Genomic DNA, 13,387 nt, shown 5'->3' on the forward strand with positions numbered 1-13,387 from the left:
AGGTGGTGGATTCCATCCCCAGGAGGCAACTGACCAATGTTTCTCACATCGATGGTGTTCTTTCTCTCTCTCTTTCTCTCTCTCTCTCTCTCTCTCTCTCTTTCCCTCTCTAGTCAGTAAAAGCATATCCTCAGGATTAAAAAAAAACAACAGTAAATTATTGCTTATTAAGAAAAAAAGCTAAACTCCACATAAGGTATGATCCTAATTTGTGTGTATTCGTGTGTTGGGAGGAAATAGACCAGAATGGTCATGGATTCTGCCACACACTGGACTGTGGGATGATGGCATATACAACGATTTTTATGTTCTTCCTTGTAACTTTTTAAAGAACATATATTTAATTTATAATAAGAAAAAAAGTACTTTTTGAAAAGAAAAGTCACAAAGGAGAAGGGCACTTTCATCTCTGTCATAGAATCGCACTGATATGTGCATTAATTATGTTGTCAAATAAACATAATTTTCAATGGGTTGAATGCCATTTGCTATCCCTATTGGTATTTACATGTGTGAATGTTACATGTGCATTGTTTAAATTTCAGTATTCTAGGGAAATGGCTAACTTAATTAGGGATAAAGGAATGCATAGTAAGGTAACAGAAATTTACCCCTAAATTGTGTGTGTGTGTGTGTGTATCGATATATATATATAATTTTTTCCCCAGAAAAATATGCAGGAACCAATTGCTCTTCACGAAATGGACACTAGCAATGGGGTGTTGCTGCCTTTCTATGACCCTGACACCAGCATCATTTACTTATGTGGAAAGGTAAACAGTAATTTTGATGTTTAACATTACATTTAATCCTGGGGGAGGAAAAGTTTGTCCTTCAGAGATTTAGTAGATGGGCAATGTATTGTATCATTTTAGTTGGTATGTGTGTGTGTCTTACGCTATGATTTTGTTATGTGTGGGGTGAGAATGGACTGTGTGTAACTTGCCAGATGTGTGGTGTTAACCTACTGTGTTCAGTACTCTTGACGGAAGCAGGGATTGGGCAGATGCCGACGGGAATCTTTGCTTGGACACTCTGGTGAGATGGAGTACGTGCGGGTGTTTTGTTTTTCTTTTTTTAACTTTATTTTTTGTTCTTTTTTTGTTTTAAATTGATTATTGATTTTTATATGCTGGTGTCTTGTATTACCTGGTGGTGCTGTGTGGTTGGTGATTTCAGATTTCTCATCATTGGTGTTAGGAATGAGGACCCAGTTTGCCACATCCCATGCTGAAGTCTACTGGAAGGTTCTAGATTGGCATTTACTGCTTATTGCTACATGCCATGCACTCTTAAGGAGAATGGTGCTTGGGGAATGTGAGCTTTTGAGGGTCTCAGAGGGTTCTTGTTCCTGGAGTTCAGTGTTAGGGCCCTAAACCGGAAAATGTGCGGCCTGATTTAAGTTTCAGGAAGTGACGGTTGCTCCAGGAAGACCCCACACGAAATAAAAGGTCTCCTCCTGCCTCATCTGCCTAGTGATCTCCGCCTAACTACACGGGTGGTGGTTTTATTGCTATTTCATTGCAGTAGGTGGTAACCTCAGTATTATTCTTTTCCAGTTTTTTTCCTTAGAAGTCTGTGCAGGTGAAATATATGAATTACTAAAAGTCGAGTGATATAGTCCCTCAAACCTGTTAGGGTACCCCTTGCTGGTAAAGGCCGGATGTTTCACTTCTTCTCGGTTCACCGAGCACACCGCAGAGCTGCTTTCCATTTGATAGGTCAGTCACTTAGAAACGAGATCTTGTCAGTTTTCTTGAAAGTCATTTTACTTCAGATGTTAACAGCTGCATCAAAACAAACACAAGGACATGTTACCCAGAGGTGGTTAACACTGGGTGGAAAATTATTTTTAGTGTGCAGAGAGCAAACCCTGTGCTTAGCTTCTTTTCCATTGCTTTAGATTTTTATTTATATTAAATGGAAATTGTGAAGACAGAGAGGATTGTTAGAGTGTCATACTACCTAGCTATTTATGTCTTCATAGGTGTGTGTCTTTATATAAAATAGTGCCAGGCAGAATTGCCTTGTTGTTCAGGTTGGTATAAATGTGTGACCATTAGACAATTATTTGTACTTAGAGAGACTAGCAAGATTATTATAGAATTTTATACATTGCAATGAGATAGAAAACCTTGTGAAGTTCAAGGAGATCACTAAAACGAAGGTTTCTTAATTAGAAAGTCTTAGTTTTTATTATCTGATTGTCTGACATTAGTCTCTGAACAACACTGCTGTTTGCCAATGAACAGCTAACTCAAAGCAGTAGTTGCCCTCTCAGTGGTCCTTCTGGTCTTTCGTGTGTCTTTTGAAGTTGAATTGCAATGCAGTTGCTTGGCAGAGGCGTTAACAGTTTTGCCTGACTCTGTCTTGGCATCTAGCCCTCAGTAAAGGGGATGCTAGTGTTTGATAGGTGCGGGCTTACTCTGCCGGGATGAGAAACCATCACATGCGTTGGGCCTTTAAGAGGAAGAAAAGGCCAGCCACTGCAGCAGAGTCCTAATTGGCGCTGGGTTTATAGGGGAGAGAGATGCCCACTTAAATCAGATGTTTCAGTCAGTAGTAAACACACACTTGTCTCCCATTTCTTGTAGGGTGACAGCAGTATCCGCTATTTTGAGATCACGGATGAATCCCCGTATGTCCACTACCTCAACACATTCAGCAGCAAGGAGCCTCAGAGAGGGATGGGTTACATGCCCAAGAGGGGACTCGATGTTAACAAATGTGAGATTGCCAGGTAAAGAATCAGCATGTAAAGCATTGGAATTGTTCATACCATCTGTGTTCTGCAAGAGCAACCCAACCACATGCAATTCTGTGATGCCTGGGTCTTTCTACCCTTGTGTGCGGCCCAGAATTAGTGTCTCATTTCCTTCCCCTCCTTAGAAGCAGGGGTTTTAGAGCAGGGAGGCACCTTTCAAAATCATCTCATCTAAACAGGCCCCTCCCCATTCTTCAGAGTCTATGACTTGAAGTGCAGCGGGTACAGTGGCTTCGTCTGCGTGTGCTGGGCACTTACTCGAATAGTGAAACCATCATCTCTTGTATGCAGGCCGAGGTTGGGGCCAGTGTCCCTGGGATGGAAATAAGGAATGGTGTTCCTGCCCTGGGGGAGGAGGAACCAGGTTCCAAAGTAGATTGTGGACCCCACGGATCCTAAACTAGGGAGCCAACGACCTACAGTGGGGTGTTGGGTTGGGGGCCCCTTGATTTGGGAAGTGTGATAGAATTCCCACCTCTCTGTACTACTCTAGATTTTTAAAAATTTTATATTTCATAATGCTAGTGGGCTTCCTAAGGGGAAGGCTCTTTTCTCATGCTAGTCAACAGAAGATACTCAGGAGACTCACCACTGGCCATTTTAAGCAACAGAACTAGTAGCACCGTCTTATTCTTATCAGGCTAAGATCCTAGCACGCATTATATAACACTCCGTTTCTATGCACGTTTATCTAAGTGTGCTGTTCTGCTCACACACTTGTTACATAATTGACACATCTTTTAAAATAAAAGGAATTTTTAAGCTCTTTGTTATATTAATCAGTATGGGTTGTTGTGTGTGTGTGTGTGTGTGTGTGTGTGTGTGTGTGTGTGTGTTTAGTTTAATTTAAATACATTCAGCTCTGTATTGGTACTATCTAATATGTAATTGTTCTCTCCTGTCTGTTGACCTTATCATTTTCACAAATGAATCATTGTCCGTGGTGTTATTCCCACCACAGTTGATCTGACCCCAGAGAGTTGGAAATCGACTGTCACCATCATGCATAGAGCTGTTCCTGGTTCTTGTCTCCCATGCGCCATTTCCTTGCGTAGCTACGCTCAGCTTCCATTTTTTCATCTGTAAGCTGGGAATGCTGAGTTCTGGTGGGGCAGCTGAGGTGGAGCAGAGCCTTGTGTGTCCCTGGAGCTTTGTGGAAAAGTGGTTGTTAGTGAGCCTGTTGGTTACTTGGCCTCCTGTTTTACTTAATGCAACTTTGCCTTTTTTTCCCTTTTGAAGATTCTTTAAACTTCATGAGAGAAAGTGTGAACCTATTATCATGACTGTGCCCAGGAAGGTAAGTGCCCAGTTTTCTAAGCAATCTATGCTTTTAAAAGTTTTTAAATCCCCATCTTTCTTCTTCCTTACTTAAGGGTTTCCCCAAAATGTCTCTTGTAGTCGGACCTCTTCCAAGATGACCTGTATCCTGACACAGCGGGGCCCGAAGCCGCACTGGAGGCAGAGGAGTGGTTTGAGGGGAAGAACGCAGATCCAATCCTCATCTCCTTGAAGCACGGATACATTCCAGGCAAAAACCGGGATCTCAAGGTGGTGAAGAAGAACATTCTGGATAGCAAGCCCACTGCAAACAAGAAGTGTGACCTGATCAACGTCCCCAAGAAAACCGCAGACACGACCAGTGTGGTAAGGCCCGCAGGAGGGTGAGGGTGTGCGTGGCTGGCTCAGGCCTGGTCCTCTTGCAGCTCCTTCTAGTCCTGGCACTGGCAGTGCTGTCCCAGCTGTGGACAGAGGGGCTCTCAGCGAGTGACAACACCCAGTATGATAAAAATGTCCTGTCATGGCACTGGAATTTGGCTCCTTTAGGTCTTTTTTATAATGACAGTCTACTATGGTCTTGGAGAGTAAACTGGAGCCCTTTGGGTTTTTCTTAACTGTCTTTTCCCAAACTGTGCACCCCACCCATCTCTGGTGGGTAAAAGGAACATGAGGGTGTGGGGTCACAGCCGCCCAGAAGAGCAAGTTCCGGGAAGGAGGGACTTTGGGTGGGCTCTGATGTTGTTGAGTGAGTGATGGAGGATCGGCCAGTGAGTGGGACTCAGCCACTAAGATGAACGTGGGTAGGAGGTGGGGAGTGGGCGGGCTGTGGAACAGAGTTCCAGGAGCCGGAGGGGAGGGCGGTGAATCGACAGTGGGAAGGTAAACGGAATGAAGAGGCAAAGTGCCTGGAGATGCTGGAGTTTTGATCATGACTGAGGAAGCCAAGTGGACTTTGGTGATTGCAAGGTTTCCAAAGGAATCATTTCCATGCGGGGGAGGCTCAGGCCTCTTTAGAACAGTTAGCAGGCAAAGGATTTAGCTCCCAAGAAGGCTCCTGGAAGAGCTCTGTGGCCTCTGGAAGTTTGCTCCTCCCCTTGGTCACATAGAGGTCACTTCTGGTGGAATTGATGATTGGGGTTTAGGGTGGCCTAGGAGAATCAGTCTTGTCCTGCAGTTCAGTTGTGGCATCCAGGTCGTGCGCAGGCACAGGCTAGAAGCAGCACTGTGAGGCGCTGTTGTTTCGTTGGGGGCTTCAGATGGACCGACCAGCATTAATTACTTGCTCATGAGGCCCAATCTGGCGGCTGTGGCTTTTCGTTCCTCCCACAGTGGAAAATTCCATTCTCTGCCTTATCTCTCTCACTGTGTTGACCTTTGTGTACTGTTTTTTAGTCACCCTCTTCCCCTCCCTCCTTTTTTTTGTTTCCTTAGCAAAATGAAGCCAAGTTGGATGAGATTTTAAAAGAGATCAAATCTATAAAAGACACAATCTGCAATCAAGATGAGCGTATTTCCAAGTTAGAACAGCAGATGGCGAAGATAGCCGCCTGAAGGTCCACCCCACCCCCAGATGGGAGCAAGAACTCGGGCTTGGTAGCTGGTTGTTGGTTGGTGTGGTCCCGGGGAGGGCGAGAGGGAGGCACTGCCATTCGGAGGCATTCATTTCAGATTTGTCAACCAGCGATAGGCCCCATTCCAGTCAGAAAGCAACTCGTCTCCCAAATTTGCAGAAATGTGATTTAAAAGCTGAGCTTTTTATCAGAAAGCTTTTTTGATGTTTTAAGTGTTACATGACTTGTTGAAATTTTAAAAGACAAAAGTGCTACTTTTAAAATCCAAGATACTCTGAATTTTAGGAAACCAACCAATTCTGATTCAGTTTTGTGCCCAAGTACCTTTTTTTTTTAAAAAAAAAAAAAAAAATGGGGACCAATGCCACATTGCTTTTTATATTTCTTCTTCTTTTTTTTTTTAATGTTGCCAAACCAAAAGTAGCTTTTTTCCCCTTGTATTTTGCTACTTTGCAGTATTTGTGTGTGGGGTTTTTTTTCTCCTTAATTCAAAAGGGACAGCACTGTGTATGTTTATAAACTAAATGAAGATAAGATATTATTTTGTATAAACATTCATCTGAGAACAATCAGAGCAGTAGCCACGTCGTGCTGGCTCGTTTGCAGCACAAACCTGGTCATTGTAATGACTGTACACAAGGAAGACTTGAAAAATCACGTGAATTCGTATTACCACTCCTCATTTCATCGGGTCTTCTGGTCAGAAATGTGCATCGGATCGTTTACTTTCCTCCTTTCTCTTTTGTAGAAATTGGGTGGTTGTACCAGGTGGAATTTTGCTTCTTGGTCACCCTGTGCTTCAGATGATTATAATCTAACCTAAACTAGCACGTGTTCCTGCAGTTTTGTTGTCCACGTAGACGCTGTTGCATTCATCACTTTAAACATCATGTTTCAGGTTTCAATCAATACTTGACAAGGGTGCCCGGGACAAGAAGACACACGTACTGTGGAGTGTTCCCTCTTGCCCATCCCAGCAGCTTGCCTAGCTCTCGAGTGCAGTGAGGGACCGAACCTGAGGGAGCTCTGAGGGGAGTGTCAGCCCGCGCGGTCCTCTGCTTTCCTGCACGTCCCATGCCCTCCCCGTGCTGTGCTGGAGGAAGAAGCGGCTCTTCGTGCACCACCGAGCTCCTGCCTCCCTCTTCCTTGCGTAGGCAGCCGCCTCTCTCAGGGCTCCCAGCCATTCCTCTCTTCCTGCCTTTCACCCCTAACTGCTTTCAGCCAAGGTGAGGCCACAGGGTGCTATTGAATACTGAGACTGAGAGGAATGGTCTAGAGTGGAACCAGACCAGGAGCGCAGATCTCTGCTGTAGCTTTAATGTGTACAGAAGGCTCCCTTTGCACCCTGCACACACACTAACCCGCTTCACCCCTCCAGCTCGCACCCAGCTTTGTCAAAGCACAGAGGCTCCCCAGACTCGGGGTGGGGGGCGGCCCACAGACCGAGCTCTGCTCACCCGTTCCATTCCAGGGTCCGCCAGAACTTCCTTCCATTTCCACTTTGTCATATTGCATGTTTGAGAAACAAAATTTAAGAAGCCTCTGTTTTGCAAGGAGTGAGTGTCTGTGATTGAACGTGAGACATATAGTGCCATTGGGACCACAGCAGGAACTCGTTTGCACATGCTGGTGCTGGTGTGGGGCCAGGACTGGCTGGTGGCATTTGAATACGGGAACCAGGATGGAGGCAGAGTGTGGACAGTGGGTTGGGATGCACAGGCAAGCTGGGGGGTGTCTGCATAGAAAAGGTACCATGTTCTTAACCGATTCTGGGATTGCTATCTCCGTAACTCCAGGGCCTCTGAATGTTTGGTGTGGTTTTGTGTCTGTGTGTATTTTTAACATTGAAGTGGATAATGGGACATAAAATGGTAATTACAGTGACTTATATTCAAATCTGTACGTTTCTTTATCAACGTAACCTGCTGAGACCTTCATTTTTAAGATTCAGAAATGTTTTAAGGTTCTGATGTTAAATTAAGTAAACAAAAGTGTTGCTGATGGTGGTGAAACACCCTAGGGAATGTGGTGCAAAGGGAAGAGAGAGGACAGGAAAGTCGCCCTGATCTCAGTGTGCTTGTTTAGTGAACGATGCTCCGTTAGGCGTGGCCTCGCCTGCAGCAGTGTGGATTGTGTTTCCTGTTTTGTCTTTTTTTGTTTAAGCCGTGCTATCCCAGAGGAGAACCAGTGAATTACTCCCAGATCGGCTCTTATAGAGCAGCCATAGTATTCTGTCAAAACACTTGCTTCCATTTTCAAAGATAAAAAAAAAATCCTTGATTACAAAATGGTGTCTGTGTTCATTTCACACCGCGGCGGTCTCTGAGGAGGCCCTCTGTGTCACTGCTCCTGGCGCAGTGGACCCAGCCAGGTGACTGTTCCTCCCCGCGGGTAAGTACAGGAAGTGTGGGGGGCCCTTGGCTCCAGCAGGAGGGGCCAGCGTCCCGGGCCTGGATATTTGAATCCTGCTCACAGCCTTCGCCAGGGGTGACCTGGGCAGGTTGCCTGACCTCAGGGGATCCCTTTTCTACCTGGAAAGAGGATGGGGGTTTCATTCTGCTGTAGAGAGAGAATACCTGTGTCTGACCCTCCAGGAAGCCCTCATTGCACAGCTGCCCTTGTTACTTTGAGCAGATTCCCTGACAAGACCTTTGAAAGCATTTTTTTCGTTCAATAGAAGGAAATTTCCCTTTGGGTTGGCTGTGATTTTTATTCCAGCAGAAGGCCTTCAGGGTCACTTAAATGTCATGGCCCCTTTCCAAGGGCTTCCCTTTTTGCACTAAAACATCATCTCGTAACGTTCAGTGATTGTGGCAAAGACTTTCCCACTGTTTGGTTTTTCTAAACGGCTGTGAATATGACCAGTCAGTGCACAGCTTCCCTTCCAAATACTTCTAAAGTTGCTGAGAAGAATGGCAGCCAGGGCTGTGGTCAGTCCGTGGCTGCAGGAAGTGGAAGTTGGCAGATGCTGTCTGCAGCCCTTCGGCGCCCAGGTCAGGGGGGCGACGCGTGGTGTGGGGTGTTTATGACTGACTTGGCACCTCGTTTCTTTGCCAGAAGACTCAAAGGTCACCATGCTGGCCCCAGACGGCCAGCCAGGCTGCATCGAGGGAGAACTTCCCCTTTTTTAAAGGTGACTTCCCTTGCTGTACTTGATGTTGGGTCCGGAAAACCTTTGTTGGTTCTGAGGAATTTGTTAACTCTAAGTGGCCTGGCCGCTTTCTGCTGGCCCCTGAGAATGCCCTGCAGCCCTCGTCATTGTCAAGGACACACCTTTTTCAGACCGGCCAAGCTGGACAGTGCCCCTTGTTCCTTTAAAGAAAATGTTTTAAGGTCCTTTTCTCCACTGTTAGAGGTAGTTATGCAAATTGGCACAGCCTTTCCAGAGGGCAGTGTGACAGGTATATCAGAAGGCTCACATGTTCTTACTATTCTTTTTACATATATTTTTATTGATTTCAGAGAGTAAAGGAGAAGGAGAGGGAGAGAGAGATCTAGAAATACCAACGTTAAGAGAGAATCATCGATCGGCTGCCTCCTGCACGCTCCCCACTGGAGATCGAGCCCGCAAACCAGGCATGTACCCTAACCAGGAATTGAACTGTGACCTCCTGGTTCATAGGTTGACAGCCACTGAGCCATGCTGGCTGGGCACATGTTCTTACTTTTGACCCATGATTTCACCTCGGGGAATTTTGTCCCAGGGAAACTAACAGGAGATCTATTCAGGAACGAGAAGAGGAGAAAAAACAGTCCAGCTGGTTAATTTACTTGTCACATCCATATGTTGTAATAATGTATAGTTCAAGTCATTTAATAGTATTTCTGGATATTGGGCTTCCACCACCAGTGTATCTCGAGTGTCTCACAGTGAACTGTTACTAATGTCATCAGAAAAGCGAAATTTGTGTTACAAAAAAAAGAATTCTGTCCAACTCTCTCTGCCATGAAGTCACTGCGAAGTAAATGGTGTTAGTTGGTGTTTAAAAGTACTTTTTTCAAAGGTAAGATGGGGAGGGAGTTGAGTCCGTTAGACTAGACTTGTTCATACAAACGTAAAAGGCCTGGCTCTATGACCTTGAATAAAGATGGATAAAATAGAATACCCACCCCAGAAGGGATGTTTTTGACAAACCCTTTTAAGGGTATATGCACATACAATGTATATTTGTGTGTAGAGTAAATGCCACAAATGTTACTATGTGGACGTAGCAATCATGGATAATCTAATTGAAGTTTTCATATCAATGTCTTAATTCCCAGAAAGAAATTATTGAAATTAGTGTATGAATGATAAATTAGTAATACATTAAAACAAGCATCACAGATCAGTGGCGGGAGGAATGGTGTGGCTACATTAAGTAGCTCGGGGCATGGACTCGTTAGAGCCTCCTGGTGACACCATTGTACACTATTAAGTCAATAGTTAAATGAAAGGAAACTATTTCAAATTTAGAAGAAAAAAAAGTAAGTTCCTCCTTGTCTAGACTTCAGACTGGGGAAAACCATTTGTGATTTTAAAATCCCAAAACAATGGAATAAATCACAGAGGAAGAGAGAGATTGGCTACCTAAATATCAGACTTTAAAATGTCAAAAGATGAAGGCTGTACAGACTGGGAGATACATTTTCAGCCAATATGACATGGGACATATATTTTAATATGCTCGGTCTCGGTTCCACCTGCCACCTCTGATTGAAATGGGGTGATGTCACCTCCCTAGTGGGGTGTGTCCAATTTTAAGTCCCAAAGGATAGCACCCCGGCCCCCGGCCCCACCAACGTAGCCCACCAGCAAACCGTTTATCAGACGTCGGGGGGCGGGGGGCTTTGCTAGGAGGCATGGGTCCTGGTGTGCTTCATGAACCTTCTCCAATTGCAAGTTCTGGAAAAGGTGGAAGGGAGAAGTGGGGAGTGGGAAATTGCTCCAGATCTGCAGCGTTTGCTAGATCAGTTGGAATGTGGAGGGAGGTGATTTTAGAGAGAGGCTGGTGGGAGCTTTGAAATTCAGTGTCATTTTACTCTACTGCGTGGAGAGGAAACTGGGTAAGAAAACATTGTAAGAAGGGGGGGCATGAAGGGTTTGTGTGGGGAACACACGTGACAGACTTCATGGTGAGGGACCTTGGAAAGAGTGCCAGCCCGTTGCCCAGGGAAGACGAGTTACTCCAACGCTCAGCTCAGGAGTCGGAAGGCAGGTAAAGAACAAGTAGATGGGTCTCTTACCAAAAGGCATCCATGTGCTCTAGATGGGGACTGACCTCTAGCTGCTTAGGTTTTTCTCGTTCTAAATGGAGGCTTATTCACATCTCAAAGACTAAGAGTTCTGGGGGAAAGGGTTTGATGGTTTGGGGACAGCACCAGGGAGAAATGGTTCTGCCAGGATCCCAGCGGGCAGCTGCAGGCTTAGGGAAAGCTTCGGGTTGAAAGTGACATCCGTTTCAAAGGGGAGGAGCCAGGTGCCAGGTGCTGTGTGCACCAGGGCTTCAGGTACAAATAAGGCACCGTCCCCACCTTCCCGGCCAACCTGGGGTGCGAGTAGATGACAGTGCAGGGTGCCTTTGGGCCTCGAGGTGCTAGGGAAGCGGGGGAGGGGTTGCCAAGTGTGTTAGCCTCGCCTCCACCAGGTGCCTCAGGTCCCGGCAGCAGGGCTCGCCTTCACTATAGCCCTGCTGTCTCATTCCTGATCCTGCCTGCCCCCCAGACATGGTTCTGTTTATCTTGGCATTCGCTGGGTCACTGTTTTCACAGTGAGAGTGTAAAGGTCCTGGCGAACATTGTACAGGAGCGAGTGGCCAAATGGCCCAGCGAGGAGAGGAGAGGTGTTGAGGCCCCGTGCCCTGAGGGTCAAGAAGTCAACCATCAGGATTTCAGCAAAAAAGAACCCAAGCATGGGGACCACAGCGACAAGCCTGAGAACCGGGAAGTTGCGCCATAAACAACAGGAAGCTGTTGCAGGTTTGTTTCCCCGCCCAGATGCCCTTCGGGTTGTGGAAGGTACACAGAGCCTCTCATGGTTGCCAAACGCCTCAGCTGCGGTTCCAGGGTGACACGAGTTCTCGTCACCTGGCCAGGGTCTACCGGAGGCAGTGTAGCAGAACATCAGGAAAGGCGGCAAGATGATGATTTTTTTAAATCCTCACCTGAGGATATGTTTTCATTGATTTTTAGGGAGAGGGAGGGAGGGAGGGCGAGAAAGAGAGAAACATCGATGTGAGAAAGAAACATCTATCAGTTGTCTTCCATACACACCCCAAGGGGATCGAACCTGAAACCTAGATCTGTGCCCTGACTGGGAACCAAACCCGCAACCTGGTGCCCTGATCAGGGATTGAACCGGCAACTGTTTGGTGTACAGGATGACATTCCAACCAACTGAGCCACCCGGCCAGGGTGAGATTTTGTTTTTTAAATGCAGTGATTTTGGTGAGATTCTTATATGGGCATCTGAGCACCTGCCAGAAACCTCTAGTAGAGACTAGACCGTTTTTTGAACTGGTTCCTCTACCTCCACTCACCTGTTCCCTTTTTTCCTTCCAGAGTGATGTGTTCTAGCACAGAATCTGTCAGGATTTCCCAGGGAGACACAAGTCCACACTCTCTGAGAGCCCCCAGGGCCCCTGCCTCCCAGCCCACCTGATCCCTGTCTCCTCTCCTACCCTACACATAGGCTGTCAACAACCCATGTTGGCTCCAGCTTCAAAGTACATCCATATCCCACTGCTTCTCCCGCCTCCACTGTCACCCCACTCGTCCATGCCCTCCTCATATGACTCTGATGTGGACTGAGCACCTGTGTTAGGGTTCCCCAGAGAACCCATAAGATGGGTACAAATATATGCAGAGAGATTCATTATAAGGAATTGGCTCACACAGTTACGGAGGCCAACCAGTCCCGAACTCTCCAGTCAGCAAGCCGGACACTCGGAAAAGCAGATGTTCCAGTTTGAGGGCCATCTGACCGTCAACTGGTTAGACCAGGCCCACCCACAACACCGGCAGCCCATCTGCTTTTCTCAGTCTACCCAGAAACACCCTTCCTGCACCCTCACAGTTTGACCAAAGATCTGAGTACCCTGGGGCCCACTCACGTGGACACAAAATGACCAGCACAGCTTTCAAACCGAGCTTCCTGTCGTCCCCTGCGTTAGTCTCAGCACAGCAACCGAGTGACCTGTTAAGGCCCTGAGGCAGGGCTGGGCTGGGCAAACAGGCCCGCAGGCCAAATCCAGACCTCCAGGAGCTTATGGAGCCCCCAAGCTGAGAGTAGCGTTTACATTTTTAAATGAGAAAAACCCAGAGGAATAGTGACAAGTAGAACTCACATGAAATTCAAATTTTAGTGTCCTTAAGTAAAGTTAATTGGCATCCAACCACGCCCCTTTGTTTCAGCATCATCCATGGCTGTTTTTTTACATTTGCAGAGTTGAGTAAATGCCACCGAGACCCTGTGGCCACCAGTAAAATATTTACTATCTGGCTGGTTAATAAAAGGCTTGCTGACCCCCGATAATTAGGCTCAAACCCCTCCACAATCTCTCATCCCACTCAGAGTAAAAGCTGAGATCCTCACAACTGGCAGAGGCCACCTGTCCCTGCGGTCTCTCCAACTTCCTCTCCTGATTCCCATCCCACCCCACCCCCCACCATGTTCAAAGGCCTCCTGCCTCCGAGCCTTTGCATGTGCTGTTCTCTCTGGACCACCCATCCTCCTCCCACCTCCAGCCCCTGCACGGCTCCCCACTCCCCTCCTCCCCTGCCATCTTCCCCATTA

General features: G+C 46.7%; 1 protein-coding gene across 1 annotated transcript in view; it reads left to right on the forward strand.

Moving 5' to 3' along the window:
• The window catches only part of CORO1C (coronin 1C), a 61,983-nt gene extending 54,082 nt beyond the window's left edge, over positions 1-7,901 (forward strand). Inside the window, exons 7-11 of the mRNA XM_059676715.1 lie at positions 669-773; positions 2,595-2,740; positions 4,004-4,061; positions 4,163-4,408; positions 5,474-7,901. Of these exons, the coding sequence (XP_059532698.1) occupies positions 669-773; positions 2,595-2,740; positions 4,004-4,061; positions 4,163-4,408; positions 5,474-5,593 (675 nt within the window). The 3' untranslated portion in view covers positions 5,594-7,901. The remainder of the gene's footprint in view (positions 1-668; positions 774-2,594; positions 2,741-4,003; positions 4,062-4,162; positions 4,409-5,473) is intronic.
• The last annotated feature ends 5,486 nt before the right edge of the window (positions 7,902-13,387 follow it).

The sequence above is a fragment of the Myotis daubentonii genome, chromosome 19, assembly GCF_963259705.1.
Source record: "Myotis daubentonii chromosome 19, mMyoDau2.1, whole genome shotgun sequence".
Classification (NCBI taxonomy): domain Eukaryota; kingdom Metazoa; phylum Chordata; class Mammalia; order Chiroptera; family Vespertilionidae; genus Myotis; species Myotis daubentonii.